We start from the raw sequence: 25,303 nt of genomic DNA, 5'->3' as shown, positions 1-25,303 counted from the left end.
TACATATTTTAAAAGCGATGAGGAAATGATCTGAGATCATTTCAGATTGCGGAAGAGTAACTATATCTTCTATATTTAAACCGAAGGTCAACACAAGATCGAGCGTGTGACCACCTTCGTGAGTAGGTCCTATTACATGTTGGTTAACTCCAACTGAGTCTAATAAAGACAGGAATGCGGTTCTTAGTGAGTCTTCTAATTTTTCACAGTGGATGTTAAAGTCGCCGACAATTAGGGTTCTAGTTAGAACTCTGGCTGCAGCATTCTGTACTAGGTGGAGTTTACTAATGCACCTACTAGAGCATCCAGACACTAGTGCGTTGCAGTAATCTAACCTTGATGTGATAAAGGCACGGATCAACTTTTCTGCATCGTGCATTGAGATGATATTCCACTGCTACCTGCATTCCAAATTAAAAAAAGTAGAAATAGATAAAATGAAGCCAGCTTCAGAAATCAAGAGGAATTAAATGCACGTGAAAACAGGGTTTTAACACTCTCGACTTTGGACGGCTCTCAACTGCAAGGGGAGGCTGTTTCACGACCGAGGCTCCATATTACTTCTGGGTTAGAGCTTTGTTCTGTGGATATGCAGTAATTGGTGATCAGAGAATGGCAAGGCGATCTGGAAAGACCATAAGGAACAAGCAGCTCCGACAGGTAAGCAGCCGCAAAATTATTTAGCTTTTAAAAACCATAAGTAATATTTTAACCGGCAACCTTCTGATTACGGGGCCGCATCCTTAACCGCTAGGCCACCACTGCCCCCCCAAAGCTGAATGAGACCTATGTGTCGTGAGTTACAGTAGTCAAGGCGCGATGTGATGAAAGCATGAATTACTGTCTCAAACTGTTCAGGGGGCATTTAGTGCTTAACTTTACCAACAAGTCGAAGTTGAAAAAAGCTGGACATAACAACTGCGTTGATCTGTTCATCCAAGTCAAAAATTACCCCAAGATTTCTGGCAGACTGATGAGAAAAAGATGCCAGAAACCCAATAACGCTGTCATAACCACTAAGGAGATTAGACTTACCAAAAACAATCTTTTTTTTTTTTCCAGACTGAGAATGTTTATCTCCATCCATGTTTTGAACGTCTCGGAGAAAGTTCAACCAGTTCTGAATAGATGGATGACACACATACACAGATAAATGTGAAGATCACCAGCAAAGCAGAGGAAGGCCATTTTGTGCTTCCTGAAAACAGACCACAATGGAAGCATATACAGGGGGTTTGGAAAGTATTCAGACCCACTTACATTTTTCACTCTTTTTTATATTGAAGCCATTTGCTAAAATCGTTTAAGTACAATTTTCCCTCAGTAATGTTCACCCCATACTGACAGGAAAACACAGAATTACAGATTCATTTTTGCAGATTAATTAAGAAAGAAAAATTGAAATATCACATGGACTGAGGGTATTCAGATCAGATCAGAGTGATCAGCAGTACTACAGCAGCTAGAACACACACACACACACACACACACATATTTATATATGTGTGTGTATTCTCTTTTGTAGCATTTACATCTGATGCAAGTTTATCATTAGGCGTTAGCAATATGGGTTACTTGAGGAGTAGTCTGTCTACAGCCTCTCTCAGAAAATGTCTTTTACATTTTCTTCAGTGTTCCATCTTCATTTTCTTATTCCCAGCTGATTCCTTCACTCTGGAATAATTTCAAGAGCGTTATGATTTTGAATTTTATTTTAAATCAAACTGATAGACCGTGCAATTGCGTTGATGTTCTGTGTTAAATTTTGGGTATGTCCATTAAAAAAACAGGGCTGAACAGGTTAATTGCATTAATGCAACACGCAATATGACCCTCCAGCCAAACAGTGCAGCCGGGCAGGGAACCCAGACATCGTGGCTTATTGATCGAGGGGTGTGGGAATGGTCACATTTACACAAAGATAGACAATTCAGTCCCGTTCCAGTCCACGCGGAATATCAATTAATAACGGGATGCGTGGGTAAAAAAAACGCGTTCCCGACCACCGGGCGCTCCGGGTTGCCAGAGATGTGGCCTTTCACTCCAAATAATACAAATCGAATCACGTGACTGCTTCCAAAAAATATTATATATTTATAAATGTGTGTATATGTTACAAGGTGTGTGACAGAAACAGCGCTCCGTGCGGGACGAGAATCCGGGCACTCGCGGTGTCCGTGACGTTTTTTCCCCACCGACGCGCCGCGCACCTGGCAACCCGGTCTCTACCAGGAGCGACCCGCGGAAGGCTGCGTGGAAGATGGAGGTCTGAGGAGGCTCCCGCCGTCACCCCGACTCCCGCTTCCAGTCCGTCCGTCGGCGCGCCGCGGGCTCCATGGCCTCCCCGTCCGTCTGCCCGCCGCTGCCGCTGCTGCTGCTGCTGCTGCTGCGGCGCGGAGCTTCCTGCAGCCCCACCGACGACAGCACGCTGAGGCCCGGCCGCGGGGACCAGGGCGACCCGGGCCACACCGAGACGCACAAGGACTCGTACAGCACGTTCGCCTCCGAGTTCCTGGAGTCCAGATACCTGTCTGAGGACGGTGAGGGTCGCGGGGGGCTCTGTTGTTCGTAATCAGCACCGCGGACAGCGGCCCTCCGCCACTTCCGGTCCCGGGGACGCCATGGCTGAGCGTTTTAAATCTGAGTTAGAAGCGGCGTGAGGGTGTATGTTGTGTAGAGATGTGTGTTTAGAGGTGTGTGTATTGTGTAGAGATGTGTGTGTATATTGTGTTGAGATGTGTGTGTGTGTGTATTGTGTTGAGAGGTGTGTTTAGAGGTGTGTGTGTGTGTATTGTGTTGAGATGTGTGTGTGTGTGTGTGTATTGTGTTGAGATGTGTGTTTAGAGGTGTGTGTGTGTGTGTGTTTGTGTGTGTGTGTATATTGTGTTGAGATATGTGTGTGTGTGTGTATTATGTGTAGAGATGTGTGTTTAGAGGTGTGTGTGTGTGTGTGAGTGTATGTGTGTTCAGAGACGTATGCTGACATTTGTGTGTGTGTGTGTATTATGTGTAGAGATGTGTGTTTAGAGGTGTGTGTGTGAGTGTATGTGTGTTCAGAGACGTATGCTGACATTTGTGTGTGTGTGTGTGTATTATGTGTAGAGATGTGTGTTTAGAGGTGTGTGTGTGAGTGTATGTGTGACATTTGTGTGTGTGTGTGTGTGTGTTGACAGGTTACCCGTTCCCCACCGCTCCTCCTGTTGACCCCTTTGCTCGGATTAAAGTCAGTGATTGTGGGATCACCAAGGGCTGCATCAGGTGAGAAATCACTGTTTTTCTGTGTGTGTGTGTGTGTGTGTGTGTGTTGTAATGTTGTAAACTGACAGAATCTTCTGGAACCTTTAAACATTAACGGTTAAAATCACATTTGCTCCTTTTGGAGTGGGTGGAGTAATGCTTAGTAGGGGGTGTGGTTACTTGGGGCTGAGGGTGGAGCTGAGATCTGGCTGTAATGTAGCTGACACACACACACACACACACACACACACACACACACAAATGTCAGCATATATCTCCAAACACACCACACATCTCTAATCACACACACATTTCTAGACACACCTACCTACAAAATACACACACACACACTGACTACACCCTGCACACTCACATGGCGCTGGTCCGTGGCACAGATGGCCCTGGCTGGAGTTGACGGAGGTGCGGGTGGAGTAGGGATGTATTGAAGAACCGTCGGCTGCTTCAGCAACACAGAAGTGGGATCTTCATAAACTGACCTTCTATAAACATTCACACACACACACACACACACACAAACACACACACACACACACACACACGCATGCTTGTGCATGTACTGTATGTGAGAGAGAAATCAAGCAGTGGTTTTCGTGTGTGTGTGCAGGTACGGGAAGCCTGGCTGTGATGCAGAGACGTGTGATTACTTCCTGAGCTACAGACGCATCGGGACTGACGTGGAGTTTGAAATGAGCGCCGACACAGATGGGTGGGTCGCCGTCGGGTTCTCCTCCGACAAGAAAATGGTGAGCGAGAGATCCATCATGGATTTATCACTAACTTCACACACTGGTCACATGGGCCGAGGCAAAGCAACAGTCCTCAGTACTTAAAGTCCCCTATTATGAAAGTTTGACTATGTCTATGACAATTACATGTCTACGGTCCTGCAGTGGCCAGAAATGGCGACAGGTGTAAAGAGTACTTTGGTCATCATACGTCACCGTTCAGAGAGCGGCAAAAAAAAAGGAATCATGACATGACAACATCTTTATCAGCAAAAATCTGATAAAGCTACGTTGAGGCCCGGTATGACTGGTATGTTTCCCCTGTTAAAAAAGTCTTTCAGGGGTCCTTTGACTGGAACCCTGAATTAACTTCACAAAAGTGAAAAGTGAAAGTGAAGTGATTGTCACACGTGATACACAGCAGCACAGCACACGATGCACACAGTGAAATTTGTCCTCTGCATTTAACCCATCACCCTGAGTGAGCAGTGGGCAGCCATGACAGGCGCCCGGGGAGCAGTGTGTGGGGACGGTACTTTGCTCAGTGGCACCTCAGTGGTACCTTGGCAGATCGGGATTCGAACCAGCAACCTTCTGATTACGGGGCCACTTCCTTAACCACTATACCACCACTGCGCTCTCAGCTATTGTCATCAACTGAATTATTATTTATTATAAATGAATATTATTTATGTATTGTAAATAAATAATGAGATCTCAGGTGAGACGCTGAAGGTTCAGCACAGACACACCTTTCGTCTTCCTTTCAGGGAGGTGATGATGTCATGGGGTGCGTCCACGATGATAACGGGCGCGTCCGTATTCACCACTTCTACAACGTGGGCCAGTGGGCGAAGGAGATCAAGCGTAACCCGGCGCGTGACGAGGAGGGCATTTTCGAAAGCGGCCGCGTCACCTGCCGCTTCAAGCGGCCGCTCTACGTCCCCCGAGAGGAAACGCTGGTGGACCTGCACCTCAGCTGGTACTACCTGTTCGCCTGGGGACCTGCCATACAGGGTCAGTGTGTGTGTATGTTTGTGTATGTTTGTGTGTGTGTGTTATGTGCCGTTTTAGGGTTGACCTTTGTCCTTTTACCTCTGACACAGGTTCCATAACGCGACACGACATAGACTCCCCACCTGTCTCGGAACGCATGATCAGTATTTACAAGTATGAGGACATCTTTATGCCATCCACCGCTTACCAGACCTTCAACTCTCCCTTCTGCCTGCTCCTCATCGTCGCGCTCACCTTCTACCTGCTGATGGGGACGCCGTAGCCACGGCAACGGGCTCAGGATGAGCGCCAGCGGGCAAGCAATAAAGACTAAATCCCAGTTCTATGGAGTAGAGGAAATCTGTTATCTGCACACACACACAGCTCATCATTAGTATCATGGCAGAAGTATTTACTCATGTTCCAGTATTAACACCCCTACACACACGAGTTAGAAAACAGAAAGTGCTCCCTTGCCGGCCTAATCTAAATGCCTGGTTTTAATGCAGCTTTTTAAAATGCAATGCAAAAAGCATATGTACACGACCACATAATGTTTCAACGAATATAGAGATATTTTAGCGGACATTTTTGGCCTTTTCTTCCGGTCTGTGTGCATGCATGCGCATGTGTTGCATATTTGGCAGAATGGTGCTGGTGAAGATCACGAGAAAAAAATCCTGGATGGGCTGAGAAACAGAGACATGGTCATAGTTTCATAATAACTTACATTTTTAAAACTGTCCAGTATAGGCTGTATTAGAATGTAGTTTTAATACTGTGACATTGTGGGGAAAAGTGCATCAAAAGTAAAGAAATTCTTTTGAAAAATAAACTGGTGTCTGAGATGCAGGAAATGTTTGTCTTCTTTGTGTGAATTAAAGGACCATAAACTGACAAATTTGAGAAGAGATTTTTATTGTCTTGTTTGTCAGACATAATAAACTGCTAGAGAAGCATTTTTTAAAAATATAGCATAATTTTATGTCCCAAATGTCTGCATAGGTATTTTTTCCATTCAAAATAAACTTAAATTACAATCGTACTACATGCAGAACAATACAACCACAATGTTCATGGTAAGCCCTGTTACTACTCATGCATTCATATTTACGCTTTTATCCAAAGCAACAGGCATTTTTATGGATTTGTAAAGAACTACAGACAATGAGCTGTACACCATATATTTTTCAAACAAGGAGAATTTAATATGAAATACCTACTTGGAAAAATAACTAGACAGGGCAGGTCCATACACAGAAGCATCTTGTATAGAACTGCAGTATTTACGGGTCTCTACACTATGTGGTGGGTCGGGAAGACAGACGCTCTGGTGTGTGACGTGAATAACGTTATTAGATGATAAAATAAAATCTAACTTTATGTTATTACAGCCGTACGCGGCGCAAAAGTCCTGAGGCGCTGAATGCGGCATCTAGCGTGTACATATCTATGCTGACCTGCTCTTGGGCAAATACTACATCTCCCAGGGTGCACCGCGCCGCTCCCGGGCGAGGCGGGGACGCGGGCTCCGCAGACCAAGATGGCGGACGCGGAGGGCTCCGGGCCGGACGGGGAGCCGGAGACGGCCACCCCGCTCTCGGCGCGGCCCCGCGACCGCGTGTCGTTCAGCGAGTCGACGACGCCCGCGGTGGGGATGGTCAGCCAGCTGCTGAGCCACCACCAGGCGCTGAAGTTCGACAAGAACATCAAGCAGGCCTTCTACAACACGGGCGCCATGATCTTCGTGGCGATCTGCTGCGGCGCCGCGGTGCTCGTCTACTTCATCCTGGAGGCCTTCCTCCGGCCGCTGCTCTGGGCGGTGCTGTGCGGCACCTTCCTCCACCCGTTCAAGCACTCCCTGGCGCGGCTGTGTCGCCGCTGGCTGGGCGGGCTGCAGGAGAGCGGCACGCCGCTGCTGCTGGGGACGCTGCTGGTGCCGCTGCGCTGCGTCGACTCCGGGGTGGACGCGCTGGGGCAGCTGGTGGCCGAGCGGCTGAAGCTGCTGCTGCTGGTGTTCGCCGGGGCGCCGCTGCTCTACCTGCTCTACCTGTCATGGAGCCTGGTCGGCCTGCAGCTCGTCCTGGGCCACGTGTGCGCGCTCATCGGCTGCGCGCTGGACTATTTCAGCGCTGTCTGGGTGGGTGGGTGGGGCTGGGTGTGTCGCGGTGGGTGTGTCATTGTGTGTCTGGGTGGAGGTGGCTGTGTTAGTGTGGGTATGTCAGTGTGTGTCGGGGTGGGTGTGTCTAGGTGAATGTGGGTGGGGTGGGGTTGGTGTGTCGGGGTGTTACTGTAGATGTGTCTGGGTGTGTCAGTGTGTTAGTGGGGGTGTGTCAGAGTGGGTGTGTCTAGGTGAATGTGGGTGGGGTGGGTTGGTGTGTCGGGGTGTTACTGTGGATGTGTCTGGGTGTGTCAGTGGGGGTGTGTCGGAGTGGGTGTGTCTGGGTGAATGTGGGTGGGGCGGGGGGTTGTCAGCGTCTCTTCCGCACTGACTTGTTGCCACAGGCAACACACCCGACTAAAGTGTCTGTCTGTGTCAGGTGGGAACTCTGGTCATTGGGTACGTGCTGGCGGTCATCTTTAAATGGACGCCGGGTTTGGAGGGCTACCTGCGGGCCATGGCGGTTCCTGTGTGGACCATCCTCATCTTCTACCTGGGTGAGACACACCACGTACCGCTTGAATCAGCACATCGGTGTTTCGCATCCTTCGTGGCTCTGTGTGTGTGTGAGCGAGTGAGAAGGTCGCAGCTCTTATATATTTAGACTGAGAGCTGCTCTATATTTAGTGAGTATGAAACCCTGAGAATGGACCCCTGATCTAACCTTTACATACCGGATCTCACACACACACACACACACACACACACACGGTTGTAAATTCGATTCTACCATTCTTGACCTTTAACTGGTAAGAAGCCACTCCCACCCTCCAGAGAGAAACACACACATGCATGAACTTTGACCTCTTGTTCATGAGAGCATGTGATATATGTTGAGTCACTATGACCGACATCTTAAAGCACTGGTGACCTATTGACAGTGGAAGCCTATAATCAGAAGGTTGCCGGTTCGAATCCCGATCCGCCCAGGTGCCGCTGAGCAAAGCACCGTCCCCACACGCTGCTCCCCGGGTGCCTGTCATGGCTGCCCACTGCTCACCAAGTGTGATGGTTAAATACAGAGGACACATTTCATTGTGTCGCCGTGTGCTGTGCTGCACAGTACACCCAGCTCCAAAATATATCACCTCAAGAAACGGCGCATCAGACGCCAGTGCAGATTCAAACCATGGTGGCCACGCCCACTCAGGCGGCCACGCCCTGTCCCTCACAGCTGAGACGCCTGCCTGCCTCTCCCCACCTGTCCCACGGTTGACTGTAAAACATGACACGACGTAGTAAAAATAGATTATATTGCACACTTGCCTGTGTGTATCTCAAATAATAAAGTAAAAATTGAACGATAAAATAATGATAGTAAAATACCGAGTGTGTCCTGTTCTCTGATGCTCTCTGTCTCAGTGTCTCTGGCCGGCTCCTGGAGGGTCCCGGTGTTCATCTTCGTTGCGACACTACTGCTGATAGGTTCTTACGAGAAGGCGCCGACGCCTGGTCGAGGTGAGGAGTGCCGAAATGAAATAGATAAATACGTCAATAATTAAATAATAAAATGCCATTATTTAAAGTAGGAAATGAAAACATTAATTCAGTAAAGCAATAAAAACTTTAAATATATATATTTTGGCACCTGGAATGAATTAATTCATGAATGAACTATTTCTATCTGTCAGTCTGACCAATCAGAGTAAGTAGGCGGGACTAACGCGGCTCTGGCCTGAGCGTTATAGACACGGTATGATGAGCAGGGGATGCATGAAACATGAGTTAGTCGCCGGTAAAGCGCAGGAACTTTATTTCAGCACTTTCCGATCGATATCTAGAATGGCAGCACCATGTTGGAAAGGACACGAGCAAGATCCGCGTTAGTCCCGCCCACTTACTTTGACTGGTCAGTCTGATATATTCATGATGCGCTGAATGTGCCCAAATTGAAATAAATTGTGAAATGTTTCAGTAATTAATACATTAATGATGTCTTTATGACCTTGTTTAAATATTGGTGTGTATATTTTTTTAATTAAACTGACCAGGGGCAACTGGTCAGTTTCATTATGTGTAAAGTGTGTGTGTGTAAAGTGTGTGTGTGTGTGTGTAGGGGAACTCTCGGGTCAGATGTTGTCCTTTGCGGCGAACACCATCTTCATGGCCATTTCCTGCAGCAGCACACCCACATGTCAAAAGAGAGGAGGGTCACAGAGCAGCAGCACAACTTCTAAAGGTAACACACACACACACACACACACACACACACAGGTCCACTAAGGAATCTATTCATTCTTTTTGTTTTTAACCCTTCAGACACTGTTGACTCTGAGACGGGGCGGAGTCGAGGGCGTGTCCCCCCACACCTGGGGGCGTTCCTTCAGAAGGAGAAAGCCAGTGATATCTACTTCATCATGCTGGGCTGGGCGTTCGCTCTCGTTCAGATCTGCCTCAACCTGTGGATCCTGCAGCTCCTGCCCATCCCCGTGGCTGGTGTGTGTGTGTGTGTGTGTGTGTGTGTGTGTGTGTGCGCGCGTGTGTGTGCGCTGGACATAATGATTGAAAGTGTGTTAATTTGTTTTTTTTTTCTCCTGTGTGTGTGTGTGTGTGTTTGGTTGAAAGTGTGGCTTTGTAAGAAAGCCGTTGTGCACTTTGGACTGAAGTCGTTTGCTCAGAATGCTCTGTCCTCGTGGTGGGAGGGGCTTAAGCTCTTTGTACGGGAAAGACAGGAAGCACTTCTTCCAGGACCAATCAGAGGCCTCACTCAGTTCCTCCTTCGGGTCGACACCAAGGTAATGCTTCGGAACCGTCTTCCCAATTCAGAGTCCCCGCCATGATACACTGTGTGTGTGTGTGTGTGTGTGTGTGTGTGTGTGTGTGTGTGTGTGTCTGTGAGAGAGAGAGAGAGGGATATATACATCCTTTATACTGCAGATTTCTTGCTTCGTGTTTTTTTGTAGTTTAATTTTTTATATTTAAATCTATATTCCTCTCCTGGTGGCGGATCTGGTTGTCAGTGTGACATGTGATGCTGCTTGTGTGTGTGTGTGTGTGTGTGTGTGTGTTACAGGTTGTGTTGCTATGAAGAAACTCTCTTCATCCTCCTGTCTGTCACCTTCTGAACACGCCCACTTCACCTTACAGTCCATTCACATTCCTTTCTGCACTCTCCTGCTTCCCATCACACCTCACTTGAACAATCCTGGCCCTGTGCCATCTTGTTGCCCTGGAAACCGTGTGATGATGCGCTGCTGTGACTGCAGTGGTTTCTCTGCCTTCTCTAATAACCCCTCGTTTGTGTTTCTCGTTTGTCTTCCTGAAGCTCTGGCATTGGCTTAACCAGCAGGTAAACTCCGCCCCCACCTGTAGACTGCTGTGGGTGTGTGTGTAACCGCTGCCGGCTGGGGCTGATGCTTCTACTCATCCTCTACTTATCTTCTCATCATATCTCACGCTGGCTCTGCTGAAACACGAGCTTCTGTCGCTGAGTGCTGCCCTGAGATGTGGAGTGTGTGTGTGTGTGTGTGTGTGTGTGTGTGTGCGCGCGCACTTCAAAATTACAAACATATATACACCCCTGCAGACCCTCCTGTCACGGTGTGTGTGGGGTTACATGGTACAGTGTGTAGGGGGAATGGGGTCCAGATTCAGGTTGATTTGAGGAGAAATTAGATAAAGATCACGTCACTCGTACATTCTACTCCTCAGTGAGGTCTTTTCACCCTTCCACAGCTCGTGTGTGTGTGTGTATGACCCACCAGCATGTCAATAGACCTCCTGAAGTGGTGAAAGTAACCAGTAGCAAATTGTGTGCACTGAACGTAGTCAACACACACACACACACACACACACTTGGTGGAGATGTCTCAGTTTGTGGGGATATGGTGAGAGGCTGTAGGACATGTTGGAGCTACCACACCCATTAAAATTCAGTAGACCTTTACATTTCACGTTTTACGCCCTCAGGGTTAAGTGTCCTGTTCAGGGGCACGATGGTAGTAAGTGGGGTTTGAACCTGGGACTTTGTGATCGCCTGGTTCACAGGTGAATTCCACTGGGCTGTTTTCACACCCCGCAGGTTTAAACGTGTTTCCTCACCAACCCGACAGACGAGTGGAGCTTCGTGCAGCTCATTTACCTAACTGTGTGTGTGTGTGTGTGTGTGTGTGTCATGGTTTCCAGGACCTTAATGGTGCTTTACGTCGTTATCGGGCCGTTTGGTGGGTGTGGCTATGAGTCCCTGCGTGTCCCCCACCTGTCTCCTCCTGTCCTGTGTTTCACGGCTCCTCTCCGTGTGTCTGTAGATGGTGGTGTGGTTGGAGCGATCGCTGGACAAACTCATCAGCATCTTCATCATCTTCCTGCTGGTCACCGGGACGCTGCTGCTGGCGCTGCTGCTGACCGCCATGGTACTGCAGGGGGGCGGGGTGGACGTTTATTTACAGAGCACGATTAAAAGACAAAGACGCAGTGTCAAACCAATGTTCTGCAAAAATGACAAATTCTAATTGCCAAACGTACAAGAGTACAAGCGACGGGGAAAAAAATGCAGTTTACATTTACATTTACAGCATTTACCAGGCGCCCTTATCCAGAGCACCTTACAATCAGTAGTTACAGGGACAGTCCCCTCCTGGAGACACTCAGGGTTAAGTGTCTTGCTAAGGGACACGATGGTAGTAAGTGGGATTTGAACCCGGGTCTTCTGGATCATAGGCGAGTGTGTTAACCGTGCGTGAAGGTGCGTATGAGGCCGGCGGCTGTGTCCTGCTGGAGGACAGTACTGGGCTCATGGACTCCCATTTCCGGGAGAGGAGGAGTTTACTTTACTTTACTTTACTTTACTTTACTTTACTTTACTTTACTTTACTTGGCGACGATTTTATCCAAAGCGACTTACAAGAGGACACCAGCAATTCTCATTCGGTTTCTATAGATTTTGAGTTAAAAACTAAGAGTCCTGATAAGGAATAACTTGTCAGGAACAGAGCATGCTCGGGAATTGGTAAGTGCTGGACGAATATGTTATTATTGTGTGTTCGGTTCGGTTTGTTGGACACTGTGGAGCTTTATTGTCCTTTGACCTTCTGCATGCAGGTTCACCACGAGAGTGTTCACATCATCGACGTCACAAGCAACCTGATCAACGAAACCGTGTCCAACCACCCGGAGTGGGCCAAGTATGACACACACACACACACACACACACATTCATACCACATGATTCATTCTTCACTGATCCACTCCTGTTGGTTGTGTGTGTGTAGCTGGCTTCCAGAAGCTCGAGTCGTCCAAAACGCTTTAAACTCCGCTGCCACCAACGTTTATCAGCACGGTCGAGAGTGGATAACACAGAAGGTGTGTGTTTGTGTGGAAGCAGATGTGCACGCGCCTGACCAGGATCTTAATGTGTGTGTGTGTGTGTGTGTGTGTGTGTGTGTGTGTAGCTCCATAAGATGCTGGGTGATAAGGTGAACCACACTGCCGTTATAGAGAAGCAGGTGCTGGAGTTGTGGGATCGGCTCTACCACTCCTGGTTTGTTAAGGTAAAGTTCCTCACACACAAACACTCTGTCGCACACGAGACACAGGACAGACACTCTTAACTGTGTGTGTGTGTGTGTGTGTGTGTGTGTGTTGCAGAATGTCACACACACTGGGCGGATCCGTGGACAGAAGCTTCATGTTCACAGGCAGAACAGCTGGCTGGGAGACATCCTGGACTGGCAGGACATCGCGTCCTTCATACAGGAGAACATCGAGACGCTGCTGTCGGTGAGTGTGTGTGTATTATATTATACTACGCGGAACGTTGTTTTTTTTTTAAGCTGATTTAGAATAACTGCACACCACAGGGTGTTGAGTATTTTGTAAGGGGTGGTGTGTTTCATATATGGTGTGTGTGTGTGTGTGTTGCTGTAGATCCTGGAGTCTCTGTGGGTGGTCATGAGTCGGAATGTGGGACTCCTCATCTCCACGACGACGACACTACTGACCGTCCTGTTCCACAGCGGGACGGCGCTGCTTAACTTCGCTCTGTCACTGGTAACACGCACGCACACACCCACACACACTTAGAAACACAAGCACCCACCCACAACTGTGTGTGTGTGTGTGTGTGTAGGTGATTTTCCTCACCACCCTGTTTTACCTACTGAGCTCCAGTGGTGAATACTACAAACCCGTCAAGTGGGTGATCAGCCTGACCCCCCTGTCCCAGCCGGGACCCTCGTCCAACATCATCGGTCAGTCAGTGGAGGAGGCCATCAGGTGAAGAACCCCACACACACACACACACACACACACACTCGTATCCAGGGCCTGACTGTATGTGGTGACTCTTGTAACGGCCTCTAGGAGGCGCTCTCACCACACGCTGCTGCTCTGGCCTTCATGCCCATCTCTCCTCCTCGTGTGGTTTGGGGGGAAGCAGATGTTCCTGTTTTATACAAACAGGAAAAGGAAGGACAGACTGACGAGTGTAACATTAAACTTCCTATCTTGCGCGTGTGTGTGTGTGTAGGGGCGTGTTTGATGCATCGTTGAAAATGGCTGGTTTCTATGGCCTCTACACCTGGCTCACACACACCATCTTCGGCATCAACATTGTCTTCATTCCGTCAGGCAAGTACTCACACACACACACACACACACACACACACACACACACACATTTCCACTCAGTCCAGCACGGTCTATGTCTGCGTCTTCATGGCTAAAAAATGCTCCGTCTCCTCACCCTGCAGCTATGGCGGCCATCTTGGGGGCGGTGCCATTTCTGGGGACGTACTGGGCGGCGCTGCCTGCAGTCATGGACCTGTGGCTGGCGCAGGGGGAGGGGCTAAAAGCCATTTTGCTACTACTGTGTCACCTGCTGCCAACCTACTTTGTTGACACCGCAATATACTCGGACATCTCAGGGTGTGTGTGTGTGTGTGTGTCTGTGTGTGTGTTGCAGTTCACTGAGATGTGAAGTTAGTAATCTAATCATGTCTCTCTACAGCTGAGTTTAACTGTGTGTGTGTGTGTGTGTGTGTGTGTGTGTGTGCGCGCGCGCGCAGTGGCGGTCATCCTTACCTGACAGGTCTGGCTGTAGCGGGCGGAGCCTATTACCTCGGCCTGGAGGGGGCGATCATCGGCCCCATCCTGCTCTGTATCCTCGTCGTGGCGTCCAACATCTACAGCGCCATGCTGTCCAGTCCGAGCAGCTCACAGCCGACACCCATCCAGAATTACAGCAGGTACACACACACACACACACACACACACACAACACAGACACCAGCCTGAATGTATGACGTGTGTCCAGGTCGTTTCTGGACACGCCGTTGATGAAGAGGGAGGGTGACTGACGATCGGCGTTAGGAGGCGGCGACGCTGCAGCAGGACCAGGACTGGCCCCACCCACTCTGCCCGAGAGGAGTGGCGACTTCGTGGGCGTGGCCCCAAGCTCATTTTGGCTCAGCACTTTATTAGCGAGTGGCGCAGGACATTAGCCAAACCTGCGCTCTGTTTGGGGGTTCAGCGGAACCCGTGACGCACTGCGGTTTTACTGCATTACACTAACACACGCACACTTACGACCTCCCGAACCGGCCAATCAGCTCTCTCCACGCCTACAGGATGAGTTCAGGGCGGTGGCAAACGTGCGTTTCAGATCATGGAAACACACTAACACACATGTATCTATATGTAGTGCTACACCAGTAACACACACCTCAGGCTTCACAACAGGTACATTAGTGCAAATGCAAACGCACTAGGAAGACTATCAGTATTACTTTTAATTTGTAGATATTGTGCCACACGTGTTTATATTTCCGCTCACACACAAGCATCTGTTGTACTCAACACCTTGCTCCCTTATTGTACACACACACACACACACACACACACACTCCACAAGTGGCTGTTAAATAGTTGTGGTGTGTGTGTGTGTGTGTGTGTTTTGCTTGCACACCTGATCCTAGTTTTACCTCGATCGCCTCCATACAGGTGAATCTGTTTGCACTGTCTCTAGAACACACACACACACACACACACGACTGGACTGACATCCTGACACTACAGCTACACTGTGTGCTCAGCATCAAGTTTGGACGAGGCGACGGCGCTTGGTAGCTGGGAAAGGTTAAAGGTTATGTGAGGGCGGAGCCTCTTTCTGTTTATTCAGAGATTGTCAGCACTTACAGTTGTTGTTTATGCCAAATAATATTCTTGTTTCTTTTTATGTACTGCTGTGTTTTATGTTTTTTAAGATTCCGCTCCCTGTTGCTGCAGAGTTTCTTGTTTTTTTTTTTTTACCAAAATGCACTAAAAAATTAAAGGTTTGGCATAATAACAGCTGATGTTCCGCCAGAAAAGCTCAGAGTCCCAGGTTCAAACCCCACCCACTACCATTGTGTCCCTGAGCAAGACACTTAACCCTGAGTGTCTCCAGATGGACCGTCCCTCTCACTACTCTAGACCATTTGACTGTAAACAAAGGTTATCATGGAAGCTAAATCTACCCCCCGTCTCTGGCCACGCCCCCTCACGATCAGTGTCTCCGGCCACGCCCCCTCATGTCACCCCCTTCTCTTGCCTCGAGCTGAGATTGGAATTGATTGCTGGTCGCTTCCCTCTTGTATTTTGAGTGCAGAAGTATTGATTCCCTCTTTCCTTTCTTTCCTTCACCCCCCTCACCTCGCTTGTCTTCCTCATTCTGCCCGTCTCTTCATTTTCTCCTCCGTCTTCATCCCACACCGAGGAACGATAAGAAGGCTGATGCCACGGGTTTGTGGCTTTCAGTCAGAATATGGTTCCTGAGTCCAGATCACAGAGAATGGTGGGGTGTGTGTGTGTGTGTGTGTGTGTGTGTGTGTACACAGGACATAGAACACGTTTGTGTGTGTGTGTGTTGTAAACTTGTTTTATTTCTCCAACCCCCCCTCTTCGTTCTCCTATAAAAACTCTAAACACACACACACTCTCAGTCGGAAGTGCAGAGGTGTGGGGGCAGTAGGTAGTAGGCAGGTGAACTGAACTCTGGGTAAAATGCACGTTTCATTACCCAGAACGCACCTGTGACATTATCCAACCCGCCCGCCGCAGACCCAGATGTTGTACTTTTCTGCAGAGGACTCTGGGTAATAGGGCTGGACCAGGTCACACGATGACATCACAGAGCATGACTTCCCACCCAACACGCAACTGCTTTTACTCCAGGAACCTCGGCGCACGACTGGCCAATAGGGCAGAGATATTCGACCAAGCCCCGCCCCCCTCGCCCGCAACCACAAATGAAATGTTTGCTACATGAATTTCAAGTAAGAAGAATTGGATTTAAAACACTGCTCATGATGTGTAAGTTGCCCCGCCCAGAACAGCACCTTGGGATGATGGGAAAACGAGCCGTGCGTTGTGTGAGAACTGATGCTCTGTGAAACAGCCATGGCCACTTGAATCCTAGTATCAAGCCCCACCCTCACAGGTTCGTTCGTTCAGAGGATATGAGACGAATAAAAGCACGTAAAACATGTAAACAAACACTGCTGAAACGAAGTAACTGACGGGGTTGGTCTCTTTGGGTTTTACACAGACGGACTCCCTCCCTCCACACAGAATATTAGCTACTGAAGGAGCACTGATATGACGAGGCTCATGGGAAACGTAGTTCCGCGCGGCCTGATACGTTTTCTACTGGAAGGCCAAAGAACACAAAGTGAATGATAAACACAGACTGAAGAAGAAAAGAAAAAATAACAGAAACAAGAAGTCAACATTAACAGTCGAAAGTAAAGACAAGTATTTCCGTGGCACTCTCAAAAAAAAAAAAAAAAAATTAAATTCCCAAATCCACGTAGCGTTCCCTCCTCCATCCCAGAGGCATCGGTCGTCTGTACTGATTATTTATACAATGAATGTTTTTATTTCATTATTATTATCTTTATGAACGTCTTCATGTCCACCTGCCTGTGAGTCAAGGCGCTGGGTAGGAAGGGCGTGGTCACAGAAGGCCCAATGAACACAAAGCTCACTGCGGAGTCTGTTGGTGCATCTCTCTCACACACACACACACACACTCTTGTACTCAGTCTTCTTCACTACTGAAAGCCGCCTTTTTCAACAAATGCACACACACGTACACACACACTGTGTGAGGAAGGTGAAGATGGAGGAAGACGACAGCATCTCTTCTGGGGGGTGGGTGTGCGTGCGTTCGTTCGTTCGTTCGTTCGTTCGTTGGCGTCAGTGTTCAGAAGATCTCCGGTAGCGTGACGTTGCGCAGCAGCCACTGCTGGGACCGGCTGCCGCTGCAGTCCCTCACACTGGGTACCTGTGTGTCCTCCTCCGACGCCTTGTCCAAACACTGATTACTGTTGACGTGGACCAGCGTCAGGCGCTGCAGACAGAACAGGAGAGAGGAATCACATGATGAAGATGATGGTCAACCCATGATCAGGGGTGCCACATCCCGCAAGATGACTTTCTATTGATCTAGAGATTATATAGATTTATGTAGGATGCGACGCGCTAATGACACACAGACTACAGATCCCATAATGCACTGCTTCGGTCACCTTGCCAAACTGTACAGTAGCCGTTTCCACGTCGACGGCAAATGTGTTGTCAAACAGTTCCAAATTCTTTTATTTCATTCTTCAGTCACAAAAGCACCGTGGCAGTTTGTCCGCGACGAGCGCACTGCATTATGGGATCTGTAGTTTGTGTTTGTTATAGGCGCTTCATATCACTGGGCCATAATAATAAAAGATCTATATAAAGATCTATTCCAGCGGGATGCGAGTTCGACACCCCCGTTCTGGGGGTTACAAGGATGATTGGAGCTTACTGACAATATCTCGATATTGTAAACTAATAGTGTATTATATATTGTATTATAGATACGACACTTTGAAACAACGTAAAGGTGTCAGTGTCCCGCTCCCCATTCAAGATAGATGGGGGGGAGACATTCTCGCTTAGGGCTGGAATCGCTTACGTTGCCAGTGGTTTAGACGTTAATGTCTATGCAAGCTGGACACTGACTACTTTACATTGTTTCACAGTGTCACATCTTCAGTGTCGTCCCCACACACTGCTCCCCGGGCGCCTGTCATGGCCGCCCACTGCTCACCAAGGGTGACGGTTAAATACAGAGGACAAATTTCACCGTGTCACCGTGTGCTGTGTTTCACAATGACAATCACTTCACTTTCAATAAAGTATTTTTCAAAAATGCCAGGGGTGTACTCAGTTTTATAAGAAATTGTAGGTTATCCAAACTGAATTAGTTTTGCTAAATCTAGATGCTCGGAATGATTTATTTGAACGTAACATGTGCTCGTAACCAGAAACGAGTGGAGGAAAGGACTTGTTGGCACGGTGCACGACGGAACCCAACAGAACCAGGAGCCCGATGTGCTCCTCTGGCCTGTTCTACCTGAGCTGCAGGAGTTTATAGGCGCTCCGCTCTTATCAGCTCCAACACAAACACAGCTGAGGCGCTCCGAGTGATTTCTTATCGCAGTTGGTGTGTTTCTGTGATACTGAAATGATATGAAGTCTTTGAGGAACAGACGCATTCTAACGGAACTGGAGCAGCAGGAGGGAAAAAGATGATCCAGAATCCAAACTAATAAAACAAGAGACTTGCTTTACCAGACAGCAGACACACGTCCACATTTCTACACATGCACAACTCCACCCTGCATCAGCACAACTCGACTAGCTACGTTTTCACATCAGAGCGAGTCCCCTGTGCCTCATGATGTCATGTGACCCCCCATGGCTGATCATCCCCTGTTACTTTACCTTACTGAGGACTTGTACCAGTTAATTACCAGTAGCGCGCTGGTTCTCACACACAATAAATATACAACAGCAAATACACAAAATAAACCCAGCAAGAAACCCTGAACAAAACCAGAATAAACCCAGCAAGACACCCTGGACAAAACCCTAATAAACCCAGCAAGACACCCAGGACAAAACCCTAATAAAAACAGCAAGACGCCCAGGCCGCTGTTCTGGCGCCTGAAGTATTCTAGGGCAGTGGTGGCCTAGCGGTTAAGGAAGCGCCCCCGAAATCAGAAGGATGCTGGTTCAAATCCCGATCTGCCAAGGTGCCACTGAGGTGCCACTGAGCAAAGCACCGTCCCCACACACTGCTCCCCGGGGGCCTGTCATGGCTGCCCACTGCTCACTCAGGGTGATGGGTTAAATGCAGAGGACAAATTTCACTGTGTGCACCGTGTGCTGTGCTGCTGTGTATCACATGTGACAATCACTTCACTTTCACTTTCAGGACAAAACCAGAATAAACAAAGCAAGACACCCTGGACAACACCCTAACAAACCCAGCAAGACACCCAGGACAAAACCTGTATAAAACCAGCTAGACACACTGAACAAAACCCTAATAAACATAGCAAGACACCCTGAACAAAACCCTAATAAATTCAGCAAAACACACATGACAAAACCCTAATAAACCCAGCAAGACACCCTGGACAAACCCCTAATAAACCCAGCAAGACACCCTGGACAAAACCCTAATAAACCCAGCAAGACACCCTGGACAAAACCCTAATAAACCCAGCAGGACACCCTGGACAAAACCCTAATAAACCCAGCAAGACACCCTGGAAAAAAACAGTATGAAACCAGCAAGACACCCAGAACAAAACCCTAATAAACCCAGCAAGACACGCAGAACAAAACCCTAATAAACCCAGCAAGGCCCCCAGGAAAAAAAACACTAATAAACCCAGCAAGACACCCTGGACAAATCCCTAATAAACCCAGCAAGACACCCTGGACAAAACCAGTATAAACCCAGCAAGACACCCAGAACAAAACCCTAATAAACCCAGCAAGACACCCATGAAAAAACCCTAATAAACCCAGCAAGATACCCAGGAAAAAAAAAACGCTAATGAACCCAGCAAGACACCCTGTACAAACCCCTAATAAAACCAGCAAGACACCCTGGACAAAACCCTAATAAACCCAGCAAGACACCCTGGACAAAACCCTAATAAACCCAGCAAGACACCCTGGAAAAAAAACAGTATAAAACCAGCAAGACACCCAGAACAAAACCCTAATAAACCCAGCAAGACACCCAGGACAAAACCCTAATAAACCCAGCAAGAAACCTAGGACAAAACCAGTATAAAAACCAGAAAGACACACATGACAAATCCAGTATAAACCCAGCAAGACACCCAGGACAAAACCCTAATAAACCCAGCAAGACACCCTGAACAAAACCAGTATAAACCCAGCAAGACACCCTGAACAAAACCAGTATAAACCCAGCAAGACACCTGGGACAAAACCAGTATAAACCCAGCAAGACACCCTGGACAAAACCAGTAAAAACCCAGCAAGACACCCTGGACAAAACCCTAATAAACCCAGCAAGACACCCTGGACAAAACCCTAATAAACCCAGCAAGACACCCAGGACAAAACCCTAATAAACCCAGCAAGCACCCTGGACAAAACCCTAAAAAACCCAGCAAGACACCCAGGACAAAACCCTAATAAACCCAGCAAGACACCCTGAACAAAACCAGTATAAACCCTGAACAAAACCAGTATAAACCCAGCAAGACATCTGGGACAAAACCAGTATAAACCCAGCAAGACACCCTGGACAAAACCCTAATAAACCCAGCAAGACACCCAGGACAAAACCCTAATAAACCCAGCAAGACACCCTGAACAAAACCAGTATAAACCCAGCAAGACACCTCGGACAAAACCAGTATAAACCCAGCAAGACACCCAGGACAAAACCAGCATAAAAGCCAGAAAGACACACATGACAAATCCAGTATAAAACCAGCAAGACACCCAGAACAAAACCCTAATAAACCCAGGAAGACACCCAGGACAAAACCCTAATAAACCCAGCAAGACACCCAGGAAAAAAAAACGCTAATGAACCCAGCAAGACACCCTGGACAAACCCCTAATAAACCCAGCAAGACACCCAGAACAAAACCCTAATAAACCCAGCAAGACACCCTGAACAAAACCAGTATAAACCCAGCAAGACACCTGGGACAAAACCAGTATAAACCCAGCAAGACACATGGGACAAAACCAGTATAAACCCAGCAAGACACCCAGGAAAAAAAAACGCTAATGAACCCAGCAAGACACCCTGGACAAAACCCTAATAAACCCAGCAAGACACCCTGGAAAAAAAAACAGTATAAAGCCAGCAAGACACCCAGAACAAAACCCTAATAAACCCAGCAAGACACCCAGGACAAAACCCTAATAAACCCAGCAAGACACCCAGGACAAGACCAGTATAAAAACCAGAAAGACACACATGACAAATGCAGTATAAAACCAGCAAGACACCCAGGACAAAAACCTAATAAAACCAGCAAGACACCCAGAACAAAACCCTAATAAACCCAGCAAGACACCCAGGACGAAACCCTAATAAACCCAGCAAGACACCCAGGACAAAACCAGTATAAAAACCAGAAAGACACACATGACAAATCCAGTATAAAACCAGCAAGACACCCAGGACAAAACCCTAATAAACCCAGCAAGACACCCTGAACAAAACCAGTATAAAACCAGCAAGACATCCAGGACAAAACCCTAATAAACCCAGCAAGACATCCTGGACAAAACCAGAATAAACCCAGCAAGACATCCAGGACAAAACCCTAATAAACCCAGCAAGACACCCTGAACAAAACCAGTATAAAACCCAGCAAGACACCCAGGACAAAACCCTAATAAACCCAGCAAGACACCCTGAACAAAACCAGTATAAACCCAGCAAGACACCTGGGACAAAACCAGTATAAACCCAGCAAGACACCTGGGACAAAACCAGTATAAACCCAGCAAGACACCCTGGACAAAACCAGTATAAACCCAGCAAGACACCCTGGACAAAACCCTAATAAACCCAGCAAGACACCCTGGACAAAACCCTAATAAACCCAGCAAGACACCCTGAACAAACCCCTAATAAACCCAGCAAGACACCCAGGACAAAACCCTAATAAACCCAGAATGACACCCTGAACAAAACCAGTATAAACCCAGCAAGACACCTGGGACAAAACCAGTATAAACCCAGCAAGACACCCAGGACAAAACCAGCATAAAAACCAGAAAGACACACATGACAAATCCAGTATAAAACCAGCAAGACACCCAGGACAAAACCCTAATAAACGCAGCAAGACATCCTGGACAAAACCAGAATAAACCCAGCAAGACACCCAGGACAAAACCCTAATAAACCCAGAAAGACACCCTGAACAAAACCAGTATAAACCCAGCAAGACACCCTGAACAAAACCAGTATAAACCCAGCAAGACACCCTGAACAAAACCAGTATAAACCCAGCAAGACACCTGGGACAAAACCAGAATAAACCCTAATAAACCCAGCAAGACACCCTGAACAAAACCAGTATAAACCCAGCAAGACACCTGGGACAAAACCAGTATAAACCCAGCAAGACATCCAGAACAAAACCCTAATAAACCCAGCAAGCACCCTGGACAAAACCAGTATAAACCCAGCAAGACACCCAGGAAAAAAACCCTAATAAACCCAGCAAGACACCCAGGACAAAACCCTAATAAACCCAGCAAGACACCCTGGACAAAACCCTAATAAACCCAGCAAGACACCCAGGACAAAACCCTAATAAACCCAGCAAGGCCCCCAGGAAAAAAAAAACACTAATAAACCCAGCAAGACACCCAGGACAAAACCCTAACAAACCCAGCAAGACATCCTGGACAAAATCAGAATAAACCCAGCAAGACACCCAGGACAAAACCAGTATAAAAAACAGAAAGACACACATGACAAATCCAGTATAAAACCAGCAAGACACCCAGGACAAAAACCTAATAAAAACAGCAAGACACCCAGGACAAAACCCTAATAAACCCAGCAAGACATCCTGGACAAAATCAGAATAAACCCAGCAAGACATCCAGGACAAAACCAGAATAAACCCAGCAAGACATCCAGGACAAAACCCTAATAAACCCAGCAAGACACCCTGAACAAAACCAGTATAAAACCCAGCAAGACACCCAGGACAAAACCCTAATAAACCCAGCAAGACACCCAGAACAAAACCCTAATAAACCCAGCAAGACACCCAGGACAAAACCCTAATAAACCCAGCAAGACACCCAGGACAAAATCAGCATAAAAACCAGAAAGACACACATGACAAATCTAGTATAAAACCAGCAAGACACCCAGGACAAAACCCTAATAAACGCAGCAAGACATCCTGGACAAAACCAGAATAAACCCAGCAAGACACCCAGGACAAAACCCTAATAAACCCAGCAAGACACCCTGAACAAAACCAGTATAAACCCAGCAAGACATCCTGAACAAAACCAGTATAAACCCAGCAAGACACCCTGGACAAAACCCTAATAAACCCAGCAAGCACCCTGGACAAAACCAGTATAAACCCAGCAAGACACCCTGAACAAAACCAGTATAAACCCAGCAAGACACCTGGGACAAAACCAGTATAAACCCAGCAAGACACCCAGGAAAAAAACCCTAATAAACCCAGCAAGACACCCAGGACAAAACCCTAATAAACCCAGCAAGACACCCTGAACAAAACCAGTATAAAACCCAGCAAGACACCCAGGAAAAAAACCCTAATAAACCCAGCAAGACACCCAGGACAAAACCCTAATAAACCCAGCAAGACACCCTGAACAAAACCAGTATAAAACCCAGCAAGACACCCAGGACAAAACCCTAATAAACCCAGCAAGACACGTGGAACAAAACCAGTATAAACCCAGCAAGACACCTGGGACAAAATCAGTATAAACCCAGCAAGACACCTGGGACAAAATCAGTATAAACCCAGCAAGACACCCAGGACAAAACCCTAATAAACCCAGCAAGCACCCTGGACAAAACCAGTATAAACCCAGCAAGACACCCAGGAAAAAAACCCTAATAAACCCAGCAAGACACCCAGGACAAAACCCTAATAAACCCAGCAAGACACCCTGAACAAAACCAGTATAAACCCAGCAAGACACCCTGAACAAAACCAGTATAAACCCAGCAAGACACCTGGGACAAAACCAGTATAAACCCAGCAAGACACCCAGGACAAAACCCTAATAAACCCAGCAAGCACCCTGGACAAAACCAGTATAAACCCAGCAAGACACCCAGGAAAAAAACCCTAATAAACCCAGCAAGACACCCAGGACAAAACCCTAATAAACCCAGCAAGACACCCTGGACAAAACCCTAATAAACCCAGCAAGACACCCAGGACAAAACCCTAATAAACCCAGCAAGACACCCTGAACAAAACCCTAATAAACCCAGCAAGACACCCAGGACAAAACCCTAATAAACCCAGCAAGACACCCTGGACAAAACCCTAATAAAAGCAGCCAGACCCCCAAGACATAACCAGCATTAAACCAGCAAGACACCCAGGACAAAAACAGTGTTCTGAAGCACTCATCAGTGGTTCAGCACCTCACACACCACAAATCCTTTTCCCTCTTCAGTCTCCTCTCTCTGTCCTCTATTTCTTCCCTCCCTCAATCAACACACACACTTCCTGATCGCCATGATGTTTTCCTCCTCTGGGCGATTCTGTTGGGGGAAGTTGGATTTGTCACTGGAATGTAAAGTGAAGCGACGACTCCTCCTCCTCCTCTTCCTCCTCCTCTCTCATTCACAGCATCTCTCCCTCCATCTACACTACCCACCCCCACTCCTCCCTCTACAGCAGTGTGCATCATTGCCAAAGCCTACAGACAAGTCTGTGTGTGTGTGTGTGTGCATCTGCTCTTGACACATACACACATAAAATATTTTGTGGTTATGTTTTGTTTATGTAACAGGTTCTCAGTGCAGCGAACATCCATCTGCTCATGAGAACCTTGCAAGTGGTGTGTGTGTCTGTGTGTGTTTAGAGTGTACTTAAATGCTCTACACAGGCTCTATAGTACCATACACACAATCACACACACTCACCAACGTGTCGTACTCCCACAGCTGGTTGCCTTTGAGGTGATGACACTTGAGCATCATGACGGGACCATTCAGTTTGGACACGTCCAGACAGAGGTCATCCGTACGCAGCTCTTTATTGGCTGTGTAGGAGAACACCTGTGCAGTGGGGTCAAAGGCCAGGAGAGAAAGTGTGCACACAGTCCATTAGAG

The 25,303-nt window shown here is 47.7% G+C and overlaps 3 protein-coding genes across 5 annotated transcripts in view; 2 read left to right on the top strand and 1 right to left on the bottom strand.

Annotated features, from left to right (window-relative positions):
• The first annotated feature begins 2,201 nt into the window (after nucleotides 1-2,201).
• On the top strand, nucleotides 2,202-5,827 carry frrs1l (ferric-chelate reductase 1-like). Its single transcript, XM_028978750.1, has 5 exons — nucleotides 2,202-2,540; nucleotides 3,174-3,258; nucleotides 3,863-4,001; nucleotides 4,754-5,000; nucleotides 5,090-5,827. Exons 1-5 carry the CDS (start codon nucleotides 2,336-2,338, stop codon nucleotides 5,260-5,262), a joined length of 849 nt encoding a protein of 282 aa, XP_028834583.1. The 5' UTR covers nucleotides 2,202-2,335; the 3' UTR covers nucleotides 5,263-5,827.
• Nucleotides 5,828-6,478: 651 nt separating this feature from the next.
• On the top strand, nucleotides 6,479-15,356 carry tmem245 (transmembrane protein 245). Of its 2 annotated transcripts, XM_028978744.1 has the most exons (18): nucleotides 6,479-7,119; nucleotides 7,520-7,637; nucleotides 8,503-8,598; nucleotides 9,197-9,319; nucleotides 9,400-9,576; nucleotides 9,706-9,875; nucleotides 10,406-10,429; nucleotides 11,388-11,492; nucleotides 12,181-12,263; nucleotides 12,351-12,441; nucleotides 12,531-12,629; nucleotides 12,727-12,858; nucleotides 13,006-13,128; nucleotides 13,208-13,353; nucleotides 13,607-13,707; nucleotides 13,830-14,004; nucleotides 14,145-14,324; nucleotides 14,393-15,356. In XM_028978744.1, the coding sequence occupies exons 1-18, from the start codon at nucleotides 6,523-6,525 to the stop codon at nucleotides 14,433-14,435; spliced, it is 2,583 nt and encodes an 860-aa protein (XP_028834577.1). In that variant the 5' UTR covers nucleotides 6,479-6,522; the 3' UTR covers nucleotides 14,436-15,356. The 2 variants fall into 2 exon arrangements, with proteins under 2 accessions (XP_028834577.1, XP_028834578.1); XM_028978745.1 differs by lacking the exon at nucleotides 10,406-10,429.
• A 622-nt stretch (nucleotides 15,357-15,978) lies between these two features.
• The window catches only part of galnt1 (UDP-N-acetyl-alpha-D-galactosamine:polypeptide N-acetylgalactosaminyltransferase 1), a 32,254-nt gene continuing 22,929 nt past the window's right edge, over nucleotides 15,979-25,303 (bottom strand). For both annotated transcript variants that reach the window (XM_028978747.1, XM_028978746.1), the window contains exons 12-13: nucleotides 25,115-25,249; nucleotides 15,979-17,467 (exon numbers count right to left, since the gene is read on the bottom strand). In XM_028978747.1, the coding sequence (XP_028834580.1) occupies nucleotides 17,321-17,467; nucleotides 25,115-25,249 (282 nt within the window). In that variant the 3' untranslated portion in view covers nucleotides 15,979-17,320. The remainder of the gene's footprint in view (nucleotides 17,468-25,114; nucleotides 25,250-25,303) is intronic.

Source organism: Denticeps clupeoides, chromosome 5 (assembly GCF_900700375.1).
Source record: "Denticeps clupeoides chromosome 5, fDenClu1.1, whole genome shotgun sequence".
Classification (NCBI taxonomy): Eukaryota; Metazoa; Chordata; class Actinopteri; order Clupeiformes; family Denticipitidae; genus Denticeps; species Denticeps clupeoides.
The sequence above is the reverse complement of the archived record's forward strand: the minus strand, read 5'-3'. Positions and strand labels throughout refer to the sequence as shown.

Bases quoted from the DNA above. Each gene is read 5' to 3' on its own strand.
- tmem245 (XM_028978744.1), top strand. From the start codon at position 6,523: ATGGCGGACGCGGAGGGCTCCGGGCCGGACGGGGAGCCGGAGACGGCC. The intron at 7,638-8,502 runs GTGAGACACACC...TCTCTGTCTCAG, and splicing joins CATCCTCATCTTCTACCTGG to TGTCTCTGGCCGGCTCCTGG. The intron at 9,577-9,705 runs GTGTGTGTGTGT...TTTGGTTGAAAG, and splicing joins CCTGCCCATCCCCGTGGCTG to TGTGGCTTTGTAAGAAAGCC.
- frrs1l (XM_028978750.1), top strand. From the start codon at position 2,336: ATGGCCTCCCCGTCCGTCTGCCCGCCGCTGCCGCTGCTGCTGCTGCTG. The intron at 2,541-3,173 runs GTGAGGGTCGCG...GTGTGTTGACAG, and splicing joins CAGATACCTGTCTGAGGACG to GTTACCCGTTCCCCACCGCT. The intron at 4,002-4,753 runs GTGAGCGAGAGA...TCTTCCTTTCAG, and splicing joins TCTCCTCCGACAAGAAAATG to GGAGGTGATGATGTCATGGG.